At 35.2% G+C, this 21,288-nt stretch overlaps 1 protein-coding gene across 5 annotated transcripts in view; it reads left to right on the top strand.

Annotated features, from left to right (window-relative positions):
- Positions 1-20,898, top strand: part of LOC145279940 (uncharacterized) — a 149,538-nt gene extending 128,640 nt beyond the window's left edge. For all 5 annotated transcript variants that reach the window (XM_080131527.1, XM_080131526.1, XM_080131528.1 and 2 more), the window contains exons 2-3: positions 15,754-15,834; positions 17,805-20,898. In XM_080131527.1, the coding sequence (XP_079987653.1) occupies positions 17,932-20,085 (2,154 nt within the window). In that variant the 5' untranslated portion in view covers positions 15,754-15,834; positions 17,805-17,931 and the 3' untranslated portion in view covers positions 20,086-20,898. The remainder of the gene's footprint in view (positions 1-15,753; positions 15,835-17,804) is intronic.
- Positions 20,899-21,288: the final 390 nt, after the last annotated feature.

Genomic DNA, 21,288 nt, shown 5'->3' with positions numbered 1-21,288 from the left:
GATATTTCGTGCAGTAGCCTCTTTATTGGGCACGTGGAATTGTTGATTAAAACGAAGCTTGACGTGATACCTTTTTTTTTTTTTTTTTTTTTTCTCTCGTTTCTCTTGTTATTTTTTATAACCAGCGCTTGTAGCGATAACTAAAAAAAAAAAAAAAAGTACTTGCTTGTTAAAATTAGATTACTTCAATTACGTAAGTTTCAATTACGTAACATTGTGTTACGATAAATTTGTGAGACGAAGTGTTTTTCTCTTTCTATCCACCTAATAGTTCTTCTTGGTATTGTGTATTAATGTATTTTCTGTAATTTTTTTTTTTCCAAATAAAAAGGGTTATATAACGAGGATTTTTACTAAAAGTTTCCATTTTATATTATGGAAAAAATGAGTCATTTTCAAACTTGAGGCGATTTGGCCCTTCCCTCTGTTATCTTTTTTTTTTAATTTTCTTCGGCACCTTTGTATATTCTGTCTGTCTGTCTCTGTCTCATATGTGTGTGTGTGTGGGGGGGGGTATTGTTAGGGTTTCTAGGTACATAATATAGACCGCATCGAATTTGCAAAATTCGAATTTACTAGCGGGACCTGTGGAAATTCCACAACGGACTCTTTCGTATGTAATATATTGATATGGTATTCTGTAGGCATTCTGTGGATGTTCAGCGTAAATGGAGACGCCCTGATATTATTGTAGCTCTTTTGTTAAAACTTCAAAATTATTTATCTAAGCTATCATTTTAATGCATCTAAAACCGAGCTTCTTTCTTTACATCATCAACGCTCTGGTCCCCGTCTGGCATCAATTAAAATGAATGGATCTCGTTTTTGGGGAGGCTTCATGTTTTGACAAGCTTCTGAGTCTGACCTTTACTCCTAATCTAAGATGGACACGTACATCAAATCCGTTGTCAAGGCTGCTGGAAAAATGGTGGCATCGTTCTACTGCTCCAGTAGATATCTCACTGCTGAAGCAATTCTCTCTACCTGTATAAGAGCCAAGTGCGTCCAAGGATGGAGGCTTGTTGCCACATCTGGGCAGAAGCAGCTAAAAGTATCTCATCCTGCCTTGTCAGTTCAAAATAGACTTCGTAGCATACTGGGGGGGGGGCGTTTTCTCTTCCCTGCAAGCTTTTTCTCACAGAAAAGACATTGCGAGTCTGTCTCTGTTTTATCGTTATTTTCATGGCAAGTGTTCGTCCGAGCTCTAATCTATGGTCGCCCTTTGCCTGACTTTCACGAAAATCACTCGTCTATCTGAAACCACTATCAATAATTCCCCCACTCTTTATCTGTGCCTAAACCTAAAAGTAGATTCCACGAGGAAGGCTTTTTTCTTAGAACTAAACGCCTGTGGAACTGTTCTGCTTTCCAACTGCCTACAATATGGTCGTCTCAAGTAATCCAATTTACCAAATTCCCACTACTAACGATTGCAAAGGTAGTTGTGGTGAATCCTTTGTGTAAAAAAAAAAAGTCAGGTGTAGCCCGGTCGTATAATACGTTTAAATATATTTTAATGCATGCAAATTTCGTATATATTATAGTCAATTTTCTATCGATTCTTAAGGAGATTAGGACAATAGTCTAAAGAGCAGTGTATTTTAATGTAATAGTAAAATTACTAGTTTAATTAAAATACAGGAAAGAAAAAGTGCTCGTTGTAATTTAGATATATAATAAGCTCGATAGGTAAATATCCTAGAGCTGATTTAATATTTAGTAATGTGATTGATAATTTAAAAATCAAATTATAATTAAATAAAAAATCCGTTTCATAAGAGGGAACAACAACAAATCAATTATTTGTACGATCGTTTCGGAAAACAATGTTTTTATTGTGGTAGACATCAAGTTACGGACAATAATTATTACATATAGTTTTTTAACAAACAAGGTTTCCTCATCAGCAAATATTGTGAAGGGTTTTTATTAAATTTAAAAGACACCATAAATAAACCTAGCATTAAAAGTAAGGCAGATGTATCTGGAAAAAATTAAAATAAAGGTATGGATTTAAACTTGATAAGAAAATTAATATTAAATATTAATTCAAATATATAGTTGTGATTTCATAAATATTCTTGTGACTTGGGTGCATCAGTTTAAACTTATGAAGAAAGTTTCAGAATGTGTGGAGGCGGTTTACAAATACTTTGAAAATTTTTCTATTCATGTTTCTGGCAAGGTAGGTAATTTACACGGCGATCACAAAAGCTTGCATAATAACTAGAACTCGTCTATTACATAAAACTTGTTTGCATACTAATTTGGAGTAATAAAAAAAGGGAATTGTTAGACATTTTTTTTTCTTTCTCTTTTTAATGGTGTTTATCTTTCATAAGAGTGCATGCTGCGGTTTCCCCACGAAATGCTAAATAGGTTGTAACCAATCGCATAAATATTAACATTAATGCACACACTAATCGTTTAAATTTGCAGTTTTTTTTTTAACTGTATTAATATAACTCGGCTTGAAGAACTGTTCTATTCTCTATTAATATCTAACTTTAACAGTTTGGCGACGTGCAATATTGGGTGGGCGAATTCCTAAATGTTAAGTTTACAAATGAAAGCATCAGAAATGAGATTATATATATATATATATATATATATATATATATATATATATACATATATATATATATACATACTAGCCTGGGTGCTCGGTGTTGCCCAGGTGTTTGGAGGTGTGTATTGAGCAAAAAAAAAAAAAAGTGGTAGTAGGTAGGCAGGCTCGAACCCGTACTGCGTAGGAGGAAAAGAACGTGAAAAAAAAGTGAAGTCTTTGCCGTTGCGTCCATCATTAAACTGGAAGTGGTAAATGGTTAAATTAAAGTTAGTTAATCGAAAAGAGACGACTTTGGAAAATATCGGCGAAAAACAAAAGCGACCTCCTCCTTGTAGAAAAGTGCCCAGTTGAGGGTGATGGAATTATTGTTGTTGGCCAATTTTTCGATATTTGTCGTCCGAAGGGTCAAGCTTCAAAAAGATACCAATCTCGTGAAAATCCGTCGCTTCTGTCAAGTTTTAGGCAGATATACAAACATTTCAACAGACATGTGAGATTTCTATTATAGATTATTATTCCAAACTTTATAATGAACCATTTATTAGTTTATGATATCGCCCTATAATTACATATATTAGTGATGGCACGATTCTAATATTTTCTGGATTCCGATACAATTATTGATTCCGATCTTTTCTAAACATCTAAATATTAAATTATAGTAATTTTTTTCACGAATACTATAAAAAAAAAAAAAAAAAAAAAAAAAAAAAACGCATGCTAAATATGCAGATTTTTCCGTCAACGTAAACATGCCCTTGTATGAGGACTTGGAGATTTTCGTTTTACTGGTAGTTTAAAATCGAATAGTTTTTTTTTTCATGACTAGGGCTAGGACAACAGCATATTCTTTTCGTTGTTTTGACTCTCGAGTTTGTATCCATTGATATCTTATATGCTTTTTTATGTAATGATGTGGTTCTCGGTTGATTAACTGTGTCGGATATATACTCGAGAGTCAAAACAATGAAAATAATATGCTGTTGTCATAGCCCTAATCATTACTGCCAGCGATGGAAGATTTTACTTGAAACAAAATCAAATAAAGAAACCAGTCAAAAGTACGTTTTTTTGGCATCTGGGGGGCGGGGGGAATAGGCACACATTTGTCAGATTCCGATACTATAAAAGATTTCGAATTTTCCGATTCCTGATTCCAATTAATCGTTACAACGTACACACACACACACACACACACACCCATTGCTGGAAGAATACCTGTCGGAGAACGGATAAAAGTAACAGATGTCTATCAATTTTATGTCTCCTTGTCCTCAAGATATAATGCTACTGAACCATCTGTCTATAATCCCTATTCCGAGTTTGATTCTAAAAAAAAAAAAAAAAAGTCTGAAATTTAAGACTTCAGTTGAAATTCTTGATTAGTGTCAAATGCCAATCTAATTCGAATTGTTTTAAAACAGAATGTTGTCAATGTTATATTTAGAAACCCTAAAAATACTCACAAGAAACTAAAGCTTACTTAATATTCATTAAAATATCAGATATTTGAAGTTTCACGAAAGAATAAAACGCACATATTTACCCTCTTTGCATGGAATTAGTAAATACAGCTCACGTTGCGCCCCTTTATGGCTGGTAGCAGTGTCTCCAAATTGATCGGTCCTGGATATGACCTTAAACTATATCCAGTAGTGAGGCCCCAGCTTGCGAGCTTTGGGGAGTGTGGAGCCATCCTTTAATTGACATTGCTCCCAGGTCCACTCTAACCCGGAGTGTTAGTAACTGTTAGGGTCCTAACTATGGGTTAAATAGAAACCGACTTGAAAATAAAAAAATATATTCTAATTAAAAAAATTGTTCTTCAAAATCTTTGCATTCGGCATTAAATAACCTGAAAAGGGTTGATATGCCGTAAAACAAAAACAACTAACCAACCAAATTGATAATGATCTTGTAATTCAGAAGTGAACTACCTACATTTCAAGAACCCAATCTCCCCCTCCCCCCCTGTATTCTCTATACTAGCTTTCTTTGTGCGTTCGTTCCTTTTCCTTTATGATTTGTTAAAAAGAAACCTTGTATAAAAGAGCCATATAAAATCTAATATTTAAAACGCGGTCTGTCTCCATATTTTCAAACTATCTCCCCCGAAACGAAACGTCACAGGGCGGTGCTAGGGACCTCAAATAATTTGATTTTATATAGACCGTTCTTTTATGGGTCTTTTAACCGGTTAAACTAATTTTGAAGGGGTCAAAAATGGGGGCAAAATTGAAAAAAATTGTTAAACATTTTGTACATTCATCCTATTTTTAATTTTTAATTAGTTCATATGCGTGTCACGTTGGTAACGTCACCAGCTTTGAATGCTAGTTTTGTTTTCGATTTCGATTTTAGCTGATGGCACCCAAATACTTTTTTTAATTTTAAAATCACGATTCTATATACGAAATTTGGACAAATTAAAATATCATATTTAAGCGTATTTTACGACCGAGCATGTGTGTGTGTGTGTGTATATATATATATATAATATATATATATGTGTGTGTGTGTTACTGGGCAATATTGTCTAGTGTCTCTGTTAATATATTTATAATTTTCACTCGCTCTTTCTTAGTAAGCTGGTGCCGCCCGGGAGTCACAACATTCAACATGCGTATGTAGCCAATGTTTGTATAAAGAAACATACTATAATTACGCTCTGCTTGTCATTGAGCACTTTTATAAACATAAGTTTCAGTGTATTTACATCTAGAAAACTACGATACAACCATTATATATATATATATATATATATATATATATATGTTTAAAGAAAAAATAGAAAAAACTGAATGAAATTATTAAAAAGTCAACGTTTCGTCCTTGTTTCAGAGGACATCTTCAGGATAATTGAAATAAAAATGTGAGAAAAGAAAAAGTCATAGATCGTGCGAAAAAAGACATACGCACACATATTCGTCCTTTCCCGACATGGGTTGGATTTAAAAACTGTCTTTTTTCGCACGATCTATGACTTTTTCTTTTCTCACATTTTTATTTCAATTATCCTGAAGATGTCCTCTGAAACAAGGACGAAACGTTGATTTTTTAATAATTTCATTCGGTTTTTTCTATTTTTTCTTTAAACATAACGTCAACCACCGCTGGTATATTTTTTCATTCCTTATACATATATATATAATTTTTGTATCGTAGTATTGTATTCCTGCACGTCACCAATAGAAAACGAATAAAGAAAAGTTATAAGCTTTTATGCTTTTCGTATTCTTTCTTACGCACACACACACACACACGCACAGTATAACCCTGATAAGAGACTTCTCAGATTCCTAAGCTCTTATATCCGGGGTTCTTATATCCGGATTATACTGTACATTAACACACTCTTATTTGGGACCAGAGAAAATCTCTCCTATATCAGTTTTTCTGATATTAAGGTCTCTTCTATTCGGGTTACACTATATATCTAACTTAATGTATTATTATTGTTATTTCTTAAATATAGTTCATTTTTAATATACATTTTTATTTTTATATTCTGCATTAAATTGAAAACGTTAATCGATGCTGTGGATATTCGTTGAGATGTCGTCTTTGGTGGCGCAGTGTATTCTGTCAATGGCAACGCTTACGCCAACCGTTATTATCGATCCTAAGCTCGTTGCTTCTTGCTGAAGCGTCTTTGTGTTCGACTACACGCAACCACCCCTCTCTTCCCAGTCTTCTTTCGCATTCGCCTGAAAGGGAGGAGGGAGGGGGGGAGGAGGAGGGGGGGAAGAGTTCAATGACCGACGAGAACGGTTACGCAATGTAAATATTTACAGGCGGATATCGTTGTGCAGAGGTTTTCTCGCTTCGAGAAAAATGGAATCTCCGGTTGAATGAAGAATTGAAGATGGTTCCCTGTTGTTCATTGTGTGAATTTTTTTTTTTTTTTGGGGGGGGGGGTGAATAGATAGATTGTCTTCTCCCTGCGAAAGGGAATCTCTTAAAACATTTGTATGCTACCGATCCAATGCTTCCGTTCAGTCTCGAAAGACAAAGCATACCCTCTGTAGGGGCAACTGCGCATGTAATTGTGAGGCTAGGGTTGCGCAATCTCAACCACTCCTCTCCTGAATCGGCACTGCTTGAGACCAGTGGCAAGGAGAAGTCCGGGACGACTGGAAACGGTGCCGAGATAAGTGAAGAGCACATACAACAACTAGAAAATGGAATTTTAGAAAATATTCTGAATCCGGATGGTATATAGCTTTTCAGAACTACTTCCATTGTCGTCCCGGAAAGTTTGACATATGGATACCCTTTTTTTTTGTTTTGTGTAGATTATTCAATCTCTGTAGAGAACACTCCTCGCCTATATACATTCCTTGTGGCCTCCTGACCTCAACACAATATGGCTATTTTTATTAAACTGTTCTCTTTATTTATATTACTATCAAGTGCAAGGTAGACGCCACAAAAATTACTTTATTCATTGGATTCCTAATATTTTACTCTCGAAAGTTGGTTGCTTTTAGCATAGGGCTTTGTTTTCGTTTGGCCCCTCAGATCGTTAATGTCTAAAGCAGGGTTGCCTCAAACAATTTCATATGATATATGCATTGCTCTCTCGTGTGTGTGTGTGTATATGTATGTGTATATGTATGTGTGTGAGGGAACAAGGCATATTTCTTTTCTCTTCATGCACAACAATCACTTGACATTGTACTTGATGAACTTTGAAAACCTTATCAATTAATTGATATCGATCTGTTCTTAAATCGTAACCAGTTGAGACCAGATGTTACAAATGGATGGTGATAGGATGTCATTGTTTAACACTCGCCACCCATTGTCCTTTGAGACTCCTTTAACTCTTTATTCAACTCGTTTTATATTTATGGCTTGTATATAAGCATACACGCACACATCATTATATAAAATTCTCGACAAAACAAGATCTATTGTATAAAAACATTAAAATACTTCTAATATATTTCTTTTCGATTATCACATTGAATAATTTTGGAAATAAAAAATATATAAATCTCCCAAAATTAAATATTTTGTTAGAATTGTCCCAAATATAACCAGTGAATTAATTCTGACACCGTGTCATCCTGCCTGCAGGACGGTTTTTTTTTTTTTTAAACTGTTCTATTTAGTGTGTATGAATATCAAGTGGAGGGCAAGACCTCCACTAAAATACATTGCTTCATTGGATTCCTGGTAAAGTTCTACTCTCGAAAGTTGGTTGCTCTTGTTATAGGGATTTGTTTTTATTTTCACCCCCAGATCGTTAGGTCTATAGTAGGGTTTCCCAAACAAGGTTTTACAGAACCTTGTGGTTCTTTAAGGTGTTGGCAAAGGATTTTTTTTATATAGAGATATTGATCAATACGATGCCTTAGCATCTATGTGAAACTGCATTTTTCAAACCTAATTTTCTAATACAGGTACGAAATTGGGAATAAACTGCTAAAAGGATGTTTTCTGAATTAGTTGTCAGAAAAATATTTTTTAAGGCACCTAATGTCTCTTAAGGCACCTAATGTCTCATGGTGGCTGTAATATATTGAAATATTTGTTTTTATATTGAAAAGGAAAAAAGAATCAACCAGAATTTTTATTCTCTTAAGTAAAATTGTGTAGATGTGATTTTTTTTTTTTTTTTTTCAATGGAAATGACATTTTTAAATTCCCATTTCCCCTTATTTCCCCAGAAAAGGAAAAAAATAACTCATGACAATTTTTTTTTCAAAATTGTAAAATTTGAGAAAAACGAGTCCATTTTCTGTAGGCTGTTTTTTAATCCAGTCACCAACGAGTACTTTTGTTATATATATGGAGAGAGAGCGAGATATATATTATATATAAAGTTATAAAATTTATATGGCAATTCAGCTACACAGAATATTCCGCGTTTCATACCCGATGAATCCTAACGTTGATGAAATGCGGAATATTCTGTGTAGCTTAATTGCCATATTTTATAACTTACTACCCAATTGTTTTACCCAAATTGAATCGGTTACTAAAAAACATTACTTGAAGTAAATAAGATTGTAAAATACTTTCCAATGCAGGAGTTCCTTGAATCATTACTATTATTGGAAGAGTTCCATGAGGGGAAAAATATTGAAAAACACCAATCTACAAATATCAAATTAATCTGTTAATTTTTTTTTTTAGAAACTGCAGTATTTAGAAGAAGAAAAAAAAATGGTATACGGTGGTTATAGGATTCAGATTTTTCAGGTTGCAATATGGAATATGTTTTTCCGGACGCTGATTACAAAATTAGCCCCACCGTATGGTGTTATTTATACTTTTTCATTAAAATGCAGGTGTATTATATACTGTACTGTATTTTGTTACTAATTTTTAATGTCGTATTCCGGGAGTTTACTGTACATTAATAAAGGTTCACCATTTTATCAAGATTAAAGGCAGCTCGAGGATGAGGGACACAGAGGTAAAATTATAGCCAGTTTAAAGATGAAGAACCCTGATGAGGAAAATTGACGATGACTAATAAAATTAACTAAATTTAGTTACTTGTGGGGATGTTATGACGAAAGGTCCTAAGTTGTAGGCTGCAGGGAGTCAGCCCAGTTGTAACATGTCCTACAGATGTGAAAAACCTTGTGAATAAGGATGAAATTCAAATGGACCTACAATTCCTTAGAAAAATGTCTACACTACTGTGTACCTCTCCCATGCTGCCCCGCCCCAATCTTCCAGAGCAATCGGATAGTACAAATGTATCCTATTTCAAATGTAAAGATTTTTCTCCCTTTGTATTTAACTGTTGTGACGGTTATTTTTTTCCACTCCGCATCTCCTTTTCTCTCGTTCGGTTGCTCGCTCATCTATGAATCTACCGGTGGCGCGCACACACGTACACATGACCGCTGCACCGCTGATCATCTGCATGCATTTCCTGCACTTTAAAGTACAGATGCGCTTTGATACTGGGTTATCCGTTTGCTCTCTATTGTTTATGCTGCGTGCTCGTGCACTTTTGCACGAGCTGAAATGCGAACATTCCATCGGTTTCTCGCTCTTGCTGCCTTTGTCTCCATAAACATAGATTTTTAGTTTGCCTGTTTTTATTGTATATCAAATATTTTGATAAGTGATGGGACGATTTAAATATTTTTTTTCTCCCCCGATACAGATACAATTACAGATTCTTATTCTATTGAAATCATTAAATGTTTAAGTGTAGAAATGTTTTTTTTTTGTTTTGTTTTTTTTGACATTACTGTGTAACCCCATGTGATGTATCTTTGTGAGAATAAAAGTAAACTTGTGTGGGTGATCTATAGATTTTAATATTGTTTGTAGCTTTAACCAAATACATATTTACCATTTTCCATCTTTTAGTAGCAGTAATGGAAATTTTAACTTTAAAAAACAAAACCGTATTATTGAATTAGTTTTGGAATTATTTGGAAGATGAGTAAATTGTATAATTTTTTTAAATTATTTCGACTATTATCCTCCTAAAAAAAAAAAAAAAAAAAAAAAAAAAAAAAAAAAAAATTACAAGAATCGTTTTTGGCACCGGAAAGCAGGCAGAATCTTCTGATTTCGATACCTTAAAAAAAAAAAAAAAAAAAATTCCGATTTTCTCGATTGCTGATTTTGAGTGATCATCCAAACTAACTAAGCTGAAAGGGTCCTGTGAATGAGCTTTAAGTGAATCTGATGATGGGTTCCCTAATTTGGGACCCTTTTTTTTATATGTAAAGTCTCCCTTATAATTTCTCCTTTGCTAAATTAGCCATGTGCTTTACTGAGCTCCAGGTGAACTCTTTCGTGAAGCCATCGACCACCACCAGACTGGAAGAAATGCAGCGGTGGCCAACTCAAGACCTGGCTCGGGACGGTGAAACGGGGATACTGAAATGATCCTTCCCCCTCCCCCGCCTCTATGGGCTCTGCCGATGGAACCACACATGGCTTACACTTGTAGTGGAAACGGCCGTTGACCACCACGCCTGGTCGGCCGTTATACCGGATGTGGTAAATTTGTTGGATGGAGCTTGCCAACCGATTCAGGATGAATGCGATAACAACCAATCGACCAATTTCTCCTAGTAAGGGTCATACTAAAAACAAAATTTTTAAAAATCTGTCCTTGATGTCTCTTTGCTAAACTCTCAGCATTATAAGGCGAGTCAAGGGTAAGTGGTGCAATATAGAAAAGTGTGTCCAATGAAAAGAGAGCCTTTTGGTTGCTCTAGAATGTGGTTGACCTATCATTTGATCTTAGATTGCATTTGATAGTGAGGCCCCAATTTGAGAGCGTTGGAAAGTGTTGTCGCCCCTTTAGTTACTTCTACATCTTGAGACGTGTTGGTATCCACCATGTAGGGATCAATAAGAACATATTTGCAAACTGTTTTTACTAAATATTTATGCATTTGCGACATAAAATATCCTAACGCAAGTTAACGGGTTTTAAAATGATGAAAAGCGAATTAAAATTGGAACATACCATATATTTTGGCATATAAGGTGACGGTCAGATAAGAAGAGGTACAAAATTGGAGCAAATTTTCATAAATTTCTCATATATCGGTTGTATAGGACAACTGTTAAATCACGAAACCGTCTTTGTTTAGCTCTAGGCTAGAGATTGCAAGACCTGGTATCTTAGGAAATATTGGTTTTTAAAGATGATTTTTTTAACTTTAAAGGTCGGTTTACATGCTGAAATATACGGTAAATTATTTTACACAAAAACTAAAGGGGGAAATTAGGGGTTCATCCCTTTATCAATTACTAAACGCATGTAATAGATATAAAAGCGTTAGCAAATGGGTTAGTTTTAACTAATGTGATGAGAGATTGAGGGTTTAGTCCTCAGTCATAGCAAAGACTATAAAACAAATACCTCCTTGATCAACACTGCGTATTATTAGGTGTGAAGCAAAATCAAGCGGAGCAATTTGGGGAAAAATTGATGCTCTCCCCTATATCTTGCTACGGGTCGCCAATTAAAGTCTCTGGTTCTCCTTCCGCTATGGTTATTCTAACTGTAATAGTGCGTGGATGTTCGTATAACAGTTGTATGCAAATAACTGAGCTGACTGCGAGATGATATCAGAGCGAAAAATAGGAAAGATTGAAAAAAAAACAAAAACAAATTGCGCAGACCAAAAATCATGTAAGAGAAGGAGCGGTATTCAAAAGAAATTCGAGAGACCGAGAATCACGTTAAAGAGACGTGGGTGACTTTACAACAGAGACGAGAAGTCACACGTGGCCGTAGCAGAAACAGTCCTTTTGTTCAAGCATGAAACTAGTTTAATTTCTTTTCTCTTCCTTTTTTTTTTTTCTTTGCAATGGAGCCTACAACGCGTTGGGTCCCTACATATTAACGTTATATACAGTAGAACCCCGGGATTAAAAATTAGTAACAAAATACAGTACAGTATATAATACACTTGTATATAATCAAGATAATACCGTAAGGCGGGGTAAATACAGTAACCAAGGAACTGAAAAACCTTGTATTCAACATCGTTACCTGGAAAACCCCGTATCCTAGGGCCACCGTATCCCTGGGTTCTACTATAATTATTTTCCATAGTCTGATAATGGTATCACTTTAAAAGGGAGCATACACGAACTCTTCCAATATGAACGCGGTGACCAGTAAAGCTTAAATGAATTTAGTACTATTTTTATGACCCTTTTTTATTTTTAAATTCACCGATGTTGAAAACAGATAACCTATAAAAATAAAAACAAATCTATGGCATAAACAACAGTTCAAAGTTCTTTATCGATAGGAACTCGGCCAGTTCATTTGGTGCTGTCTGCGTTAAAAATACTTTCTGAAGAGTATTAGTAACCTTTGCTTCCTAAATCTTTTGTTTTTTACAAGGTGTAATTGGAGACGCTTACTGGTTTAGTTTTTGTAGGAGCAATCATTGCATGTCATATTGAATCATTAATTCAATTAGGACCTGAATAAAATTACAAGGTATTTATCCAACAATCCAATTCTCACAAGTTTTAGTGTACAATCGTTTCTGAGACGAACAATCTTAATTCCATGTTTATTTCCTTCATTTGCATACTAATTGAATCTTTGCATTCCAGTTCTTTATTCATAATGCACTAGCGGGACCTGTGGAAATTCCACAGTGTCATCTTTCATATGTAATATATTGCCGCTGGACATTCTGTGGATGTTCAGCGTGAATGGAGACCCCACAATATTATTGTGGCCCTTTTAGTTAAATAAAAAAATAAATAAAAATTAAGTATTCTGGTTATTACGATTTATTTCCAATATCCTTATAGGAGTCTGTGACGTTTCCATTGCATGGACGCCCGGCACGAACGGGAATCCGGCAATATCATACCATTTTCAAAGAAGATATACTACCTTTGGATCCTAGCCAGAAGATCAAGAAAGCATATTTTAGTATCCCATTCGGTCCAAACCAACATAATTTTTTAAATTCTATTTTTACATTGCGTCTTTGATGATCGGGAGATCCTAATTATTAGGGGGTTTGGAAGGTGGTGACATTAAATTAGCGTATGTATATACTAATTTAATGTTCTTAGTATTGGGTTGGTGCAAAAATAATGTATTTTGTCGTTCAACATTATGTAAAAAAAAAAAAAAAAAAAAAAAAAAAAAAAAAATTTTGCACCAACCTAATATGTTGTCACTAGAGCTAGGACTACAGTATATTCTTTTCATTGTTTTGACTCTCGAGTGTGTATCCGTTGATATCTTATATGCTTTTATATAGTGGTGTGGTTCTCGGTTGATTGTCTGTGTCGGATATATACTCGAGAGTCAAAACAATAAGAATATTTTGTTGCCATAACTTTTGCTGTTACCCTCTATCCTCCTTTTTAATAGATAGGATTTTCGATCGAATAAGTTATGTGGAAACAGTGACATGATTTTCGCCACTGTGGCCTTGCCAGGCCACTATATATATATATATATATATATATATATATATATGTATATGTATGTATATATATATGTATGTATATGGGATACTGTATCACAGCTCTTGTTTTATTTTACTTCGGTCCAAGTTCTCAGGGGCCCCGTCGTGGGGCTAACACTTGAACTCTATATGAGATACATAGATATTCCACTGTTCCATTTAAGTTTATCTCAAACACTGAGTTCGGTGTGGCTACATGGTGTACATCAAACGGAGATTGAACACCCAAGCTTTATATCCCTTGTTTCGCTACGACACAGATGTAGCGGAGGGCGCCACTTTTTCCCCTAGATTGCTCCACCTAGCATTGATCTTTATAATGTTCAGTGCTTAGCAATGAAACATCGAGCACCATCATACCAATATATGACCTATATCCATTATGTAGGTATTATATAAGTCTTAAATACGGCATATTCACGTTGACACATAGATTCCCATCAGATCACCGAAGTTAAGCAACGTTGAGCCTGGCTAGTACCAGATGTGTGACCATTTGGGAATTCTAGGCGCTGTATGTGCTCTCCGCTTGTCTCGGCATTTGTTTCCAGTCGTCCTGAACCTCAACTTGCCACTGGTATTCAATAATATAGATTCAGGAGAGGTGTGGTTGGAGATTGCGCAACTCTTGCCACAAAAATTTCACTCTTACCCTGGGTATCCATAGTCTGTCAAGACTGAAAGAAGCCTTTTTATATAAGTATTATACGTTTGTTGACGAGAGATTAAATAAAAACGCAAGAATGTCGTATAACCTGTGTTGTTCAGTTAAAAAAAAAAAAAAATTAACTCCATCGTATACTATTTCGAGGTGTCTATGTGGGGGTTTGTGATGTGCGTATAATCAGTTTTAGTCGATTATAATAACAAAACGAAAAACTGAGAGGAAGAACCCTCCCCCCCCACCACCTCCACCCCGGCTTCAACCAAACAATAGCAGAACAATAGTGAATCGATGACAAAAAACACATGCGTCATAAGCGCATCAATTAAGATTCGTAGCAGAAAATATTTGTTTTTCGTCAAGGTAGGCCTGGGTAGGACGCCATTAGGGTAGTGGGTTACTTTAGAGGGGAAAAAAAGATGCGGATTTAAAAAAAAAAAACAATTAATAAATAAAAAAAAACATAATACATGCTATATTCTTCTTAGTCCCCCATCCCCCGCTCCACTTCATCCATATTGTTAAAAGCTGAAACTAGGACAGCGGAAGTAAGCCTAGGAAGTTAAGCTCCAATTCTTCAGCATAATGTCATGCCAGACACTTTCGACAAATTCATCATTTCTTTTATGTAGATATTGTTTTTCCACTTGACATAGTTAATTTTTAAAAATTTATTTATTAATTTTTATCTATAATTTCTTTTTATATAAATATTTTTGTTTTCTTCACTTGACAGTTATCTTTTTAAATTTATTTAAAAAAAATTTTATTTTATTTTTTATTTTTTTGTGTCTGTGAAAAACGCAATTTTTCATTTTAAACAATTCTTTTTATATTTATGCAAAGATGATAGTCTGGTGATTGGGGGGGGGTAATCATTTTTTTTTACTTCTATTAATAATTAAATTACAAACTGAGAATTTAAGAATCCGCCATTTTTTTTTTTTTTTTTTTTTTTTTTTTTTTTTTTTTTTCAAAGTCACATTTGAAATTCTGTCGGATAGCTTTGAAGCCTATAATTGTTAGTTTTTTTTTTTTTAATAATATTAACATTTTTCATAAGACTAGGAGTATTTAGAGTTCCTATTTACAATGCCTCCCCACGGGACAGAGTTAGACACCAGGGTCGTTTTTTAATGTGGAGAAAAGGAACAAAAATAAAAATTGTCTCAGTCGTGAAGGATTTCTCCTTCACTGATAGAGAACAAGAAATTGAAGTGCAGCATCTGAAGAACAGATACTACTCTGTGATCTTGTCCTGAAGGCCAAGGAGTAGTTTTTGCTGCGAATCACTTATTTGGAAAATTTATTACATAATCGAAGAATTTATCTGTGATAGCAATTGGATTCTAGACTTATTTTTATTTTGTCCATTTTGTAAAATTTTATATTTTTACAAATATAAAAGGAATTACAACCAAAAAATGTTATTTACTGTGGGTCATTTGCAATCATGTCCATTATTCAAAGGCTCTTTGAGCCCTAATTTTTTTTTTAAGTAGATAAAGGACCTAAACGTTTTGTTTTTATTATTATTTTTTTTTAAAATTAAACATTTCTTTTATATTTTTCAGATTTTCTAGTTTGAGAAGACATTGGATTTCTGCATTTTATTTTTTATTTGATATTACAAACTTACGACCAAACCAGTAAATGTAAGTATATTTTTACATTTAGAAAAGATTTTATCTGAGGAAAATAAAACAAAACTTATAAACAGGAGTTCTAAAGAATGCTTCAATATGAATCAATATATATACTCGGAATCGAAAAGATCTGAGCCTATTTCTCGATGCCAAAGCCGATTCCTTAAATTATCTTTTTGATTTTAGTTTAAGAAACATCTTCCACTGCTTGTAGTAATAATAAAATAAGTATTTTATGGATTTAAACTTCCAGTAAGATTAAATTCTTTAGATCACTCAAAGTGTTTTTACGTTTGAGAAAATATAGGCACATTTTAAATGTGTTTCTTAACGGTAATCGGGACGAAATAACACTTTTATAGGTAAATATTTAGATTCATAAAGAATCGGAAATAATATTGGAATCGTCCCATCACTAATTATATATATATATATATATATATATATATATACAGGGTGGTCAAAAAGTCAGGTAACATGTTAAAGGTAGAAAAAAAAAACAATATGATCCATTATAATCTCTATTCGTTTAATATTATTTGTTTAAATATTTGAGTGTAATATATAAACTACCCCTCCTGATTTCTGGCTTTGGGGCTATGTAAAGGATAGCGTTTATGGCAAGAAGCCTGATACAATAGCGTCTTTAAAGTTATTTATTGAAGAGGAGATTGCGCGGATATCAGCTGACATGATTACACGTGTTACACAATCAGTGGTTAATCGCTTCCAGCGATTGATAGAGAGAAATGGACGACAATTAACAAAATAAACATATTTCATGTTTGTTTCATTTTATATTTCAATGTATGGTACTTAAATATACGTGTATTGCTAATATCGTTTTTCTTTAAAATGTTACCTGACTTTTTGACCACCCTGTGTGTGTGTGTATATATATATATATATATATATATATATATATATATATATATATATATCTCGCTCTAGACAAAGCATGAACACACTTGGCATAAGGAGCTAAAACTAACCAACGATAAGTGGTCTGCGTTCACTGGATAGATTTGAACAAAGAAAAAAAAAAAACAATTTCTCTCTTCTCAGAGATTGAACTTCAATCGATGGTCCTCCCTTGCCAAACTTTCTCAAAAAAACACTCTTATCGTTACAACCGCTATAAGATTTCCTCCACTCTTTATCTGTGTCTAAATCTAAATGTAGATTCCATGAACAAAATTTATTTCCTAGGACTACTCACCTGTGCAACACTGTTCCACTGGCCTGCTTCCTGGGTGAATACAACATTTAAAAAAAAAAAAATTTTAAGATTCTGACTGTCCCTTTAAGTGCAATGGTTTGAATCTCTTGCACTTGGTTCACCGGGTATATTTGCCAAGTAATTTTTGAAATTCTTTTTCATGAGTGAGATCAGTCCTCACACAATGGCAAACATATTAGGAAGGTAGATATTTACTTGCTTCCCAGCATAGCAAGATGTGTCACTAGGTTGGAAGGTGGGAATGTCAAATCAAATAAGAGGCACTCTGGCCTAGCAAAAATTGCCTGGCCACCCTGTCGGTATTACCCGGTAGAGTCGCCTCAGGCAGTAAGTTTTATGTATTAAGAGAGTATGGCCACATTTGGGCGATTTTATTTATAACCATGTGTGATAAAGACTAATCCATCTGACGCCAGAACAGACTTATAAAACATGCTAAATCTTTCTGAATTCTTTAGTGATCTTTTTCTGTCTCCAAATGAGAAGCCCGCTGCTTCTGCTGATCGTAACTGGATTCTGAAAAGGTTTATCCAACTGCTATTCTTGCTTGGAAGTATATTTTTTAATTTCAAGAATGACTTTACACTTAAGAATTTAGAACTCAAATTTTATTAAGAGGGCGTCATATTTTGTAGTTTTTTTTTTATGCAATTAAATTTTTGTATATCTTTTTGCTGAATTTGTAATTTATGTTGAATAAACGTCACTTTTTAAAAAAATTTTTTATTTCTTTGTGCAGTGGGAACGTTACCCCGCGATGATTTGTGACTGCATTCACGTTCTTGATGGGGAGATAAAGAATTCCAAGTTATAGTCGCGTGCCGAAGCATGCGTTCAACCGAAGTGACAGAAGGCGACACGTAGACATGGTTGGGATCTCTTCAAGGTACGGGTACACAGGAAACATGAATGGGTTCTCGGGAAATGGCAGCAACTGTAACGGCCATGAGATGAACGAAAATTCAAACAGTTTGAGTTCAGAAGACACCCAAAACATTTCCCAAAGAGAAATCTTGTCCCGGGGCTCGAGCCGATGTTCAAGCCGAGATGGGATGCAAGGTCTAAATGGAAACTCAATTCAAGACGGAGTTTCTGGTAGTGAAATAAGACAACCGACCCAAAATGGAATGCTGGCTGTAAACGGAATACCACCACAGGGAGCTATGTCTGCTCAAGGAGAGCTCCAATTGCAGCAGGATGAAAATGGGCCAGTACAGTCTCGTAGACGGCGCACTTTCACTCCTGAAGTCAGCAAGGACACAACCTACTGGGTGAAGCGACGAAAGAATAATGAGGCTGCACGTCGATCCCGTGAAAAGCGACGGCGGTATGATTTGGCCCGTGAGCGTAATGTTAAGGACATCTCCTCTCAGAATAAATATCTCCTGAAGCAATTATGCATATTAAAGCGGAGGTGTGGAATTCCTGCAAATGAACATATCGAGATCACGAATGAGGATCCTGCTCAGATTGACAATGATTGCAGAATACTGTACGCCGCCATCACCTCTGCATGCCCTAATTCTCAAAACGACCTAAATGGTGAAAATCCTCTCCTTCCGGCTTTGTCAAATCCAAATTCCATGAACGGCGATTCACGTAGCTGTTTTTCCTTATCGCCAGTAGAGTCTGTGACAACCGAATTTTCTTCGAAACCTTTAAAATCTGAACATTCACAGCAACTCACAAATTCGTGTTTAAAGGCGGACACAACGCCACCATTAATAATCAAACAGGAACCTCACGAGTTTGAAAATGCTGCCACGATTATTGTAAATATGGCCAGGGATAGTAGGAGGAACTTTAATACTTCTCCCCCTTCCCCATGGTATCCAATGGATCACGCAATTTCTGGACCCGTAGTCAGTCCTTCTACAACATTAACTAATGGTATGAATCTTGTCAGCCATCCTCATACCTCCACACCATCGCCTACCTACTCCTCATCCTCCTTAAACAATTATTCCATGAGTAATGGGCACGGTATTTCTCAACTGCCTAGCCAACAAGACGATGAGCCCCTTCAGTTGACGGTCAATAGGCGTCCGAGAATGGATTCGGACAACTCTTCAGAACCTGCAGAAGATCTACAATGTGATCGCAATTCTCATAGTCGCCTCTCCTCGCCGACTGCAAATGGTAACTCTCATCTTCCATTCAAACTGAGATACAAGGCGAAGACCTCTCTTCCTGAACATACATTCACGCACTCAGTGACCCCAACCACTATGATCTCAACAACATTTAGCAATTCCTCGAGCACTAATCACAGCCACTCTGAAGCCGCCAATTTCAACCACTCTGAAGCCAGCAATTTCACTCTCTCCGAAGCTGGCAATTTAAACCATTCACAAGTCGCCAGTTTCAATCACTCGGAAGCAGCTGACAATTTCAATCACTCGGAAGCATCTGGCAATTTCAATCACTCAGACGTCACCAATTTCAACCACTCGCAAGCTGCCAATTTCAGCCACCCACTGACCATGATGTTCAACCACTCACAAGCCAATGGTCTTGCACATCTTTCCGAGGTGGCTCTTTCCCAAAATGGACCTTTGCCACTCGTAAAGAGAGACATCAACGCACCGATACTCCATCAGCGTAACGGTCAAAGCAAGGAGAATGACAACTTCTCTGGCAATTCTGTTACAGAAAACAAAAAGCGTCCCTCTAGCGAGGTCGATACAGAACCGTCTTGTTCAACATCAAACACTTACAACAATTCCAGCCAGTTAAACAACAGTGAAACGATCGCAAGAGACCCCAAATATGTTGAACAGCGCCGGCGTAATAACATGGCGGCACGCAAGTGCAGAGAACTCCGTAAGACAAAGTACAAAATGTGTGAGGTGCAGAGTACGATAATGGCAGAACAGAACCAACAGTTAAAAATCACGATCGTCCAACAAAAGGAGCAGTTGCGCCATTTACAAATGATGATAAGGAAAAAACAGGAATCTGCTGCAATTGCTTTATTAAATAACTCCCCGAACAACGATAACAGTGATGATGATGATTAGAAAATGGACCAGTAAAATAAAACGCTGCAAAAAATTGAATAAGAAACCTCTTTCTTTATGATCCCACTGTTGCCCCATCCTATCCCATCCTTCCAAAATGCATTATACAAAGATTAACTTTTTTTTTTATTATTCATACTACTATGTATGTATGGTTGCTACTGCAGTATATTGTCTCCAAATGCTCCCATGATCCTTTGTGGCTAGGTAGGCTTACAGCTTTGGAACATTTCAACATGCCAGATTACACTTTCGAAATATTGTAGCCACTCGGCTACACCCTTTTATGAAGTGATACAAGAAAGTACCTAATAATTACCTAGTTATCAAACTTTATGCATACGGACACTAATGGGTTACTATTTAACAAGGGCAAAAGCAACTCTAGGATAAAGCTTGCATTTTGCACTTGCTTGAAGATAACCATTTCATTAAATAAGACTTGTTGTAAATGAACATAATTTAAAAATCAGATGTGTTTAAAAATTAAAGGGCTTTTTCAAATTGACGCGGACTATCGCAAGAGTGGAATTTTAGATATTATAAAAATGTGCATCATATATTGCAGTAGATTCCTGCTGCAGTTACATCAATTTATTGAGAAAAAAAAAAATCAACTTTCCTGCATGTTTAAAGAATTCAAGATGATTTGGTGCCAGTAATCTTGAAAAAAATGCCAAATTCTGAAAGTTTCGTTCTGATGAAGTCTTTTTTTTATTTTGAACGCAAAGATTGCCTGAATTGGTTAGTTTGGATTCTGAAAATTCTACGTTTTACAAAAACAAAAACAAACAAACAAAACAAAAACAAAAACGTTTTTGTGATTACAAACGAAAAAAAAGTTTTGCGAGCTACAATATTTCTATGTATTACCAAATCTACATAGATATAATTGATTTTGTTTCCTGGAAAGATAATTTTAATTAAAAAAAAAAAAAAAAAAAAAAAAAAAAAAATGATTAATTCAAATAAAAATCCTTTGGAGTTTCAATGCAGACCATTTTTTTTTTTTTTTTTTTTCAAATCTCTGTATAATCTTCGCCACCCCCCACCCCGTCCAGTGGAAGTTGCCACGTTCTCTCCAGAACGGCCCACCATGTTTCACTTGAATCCCCCTTCCGCGCCCGAATCTCTTTGTGATATCGTTTTGCTGGGTCTCTCATACATATATGTGCATGTATGTATATATGGGATGTTTCTTCC

This window comes from Euprymna scolopes, chromosome 7 (assembly GCF_053919585.1).
Source record: "Euprymna scolopes isolate OS-2025 chromosome 7, ASM5391958v1, whole genome shotgun sequence".
Classification (NCBI taxonomy): Eukaryota; Metazoa; Mollusca; class Cephalopoda; order Sepiida; family Sepiolidae; genus Euprymna; species Euprymna scolopes.
Note: the sequence above shows the minus strand (reverse complement) of the source record. Positions and strands in the feature narration are given on the sequence as shown.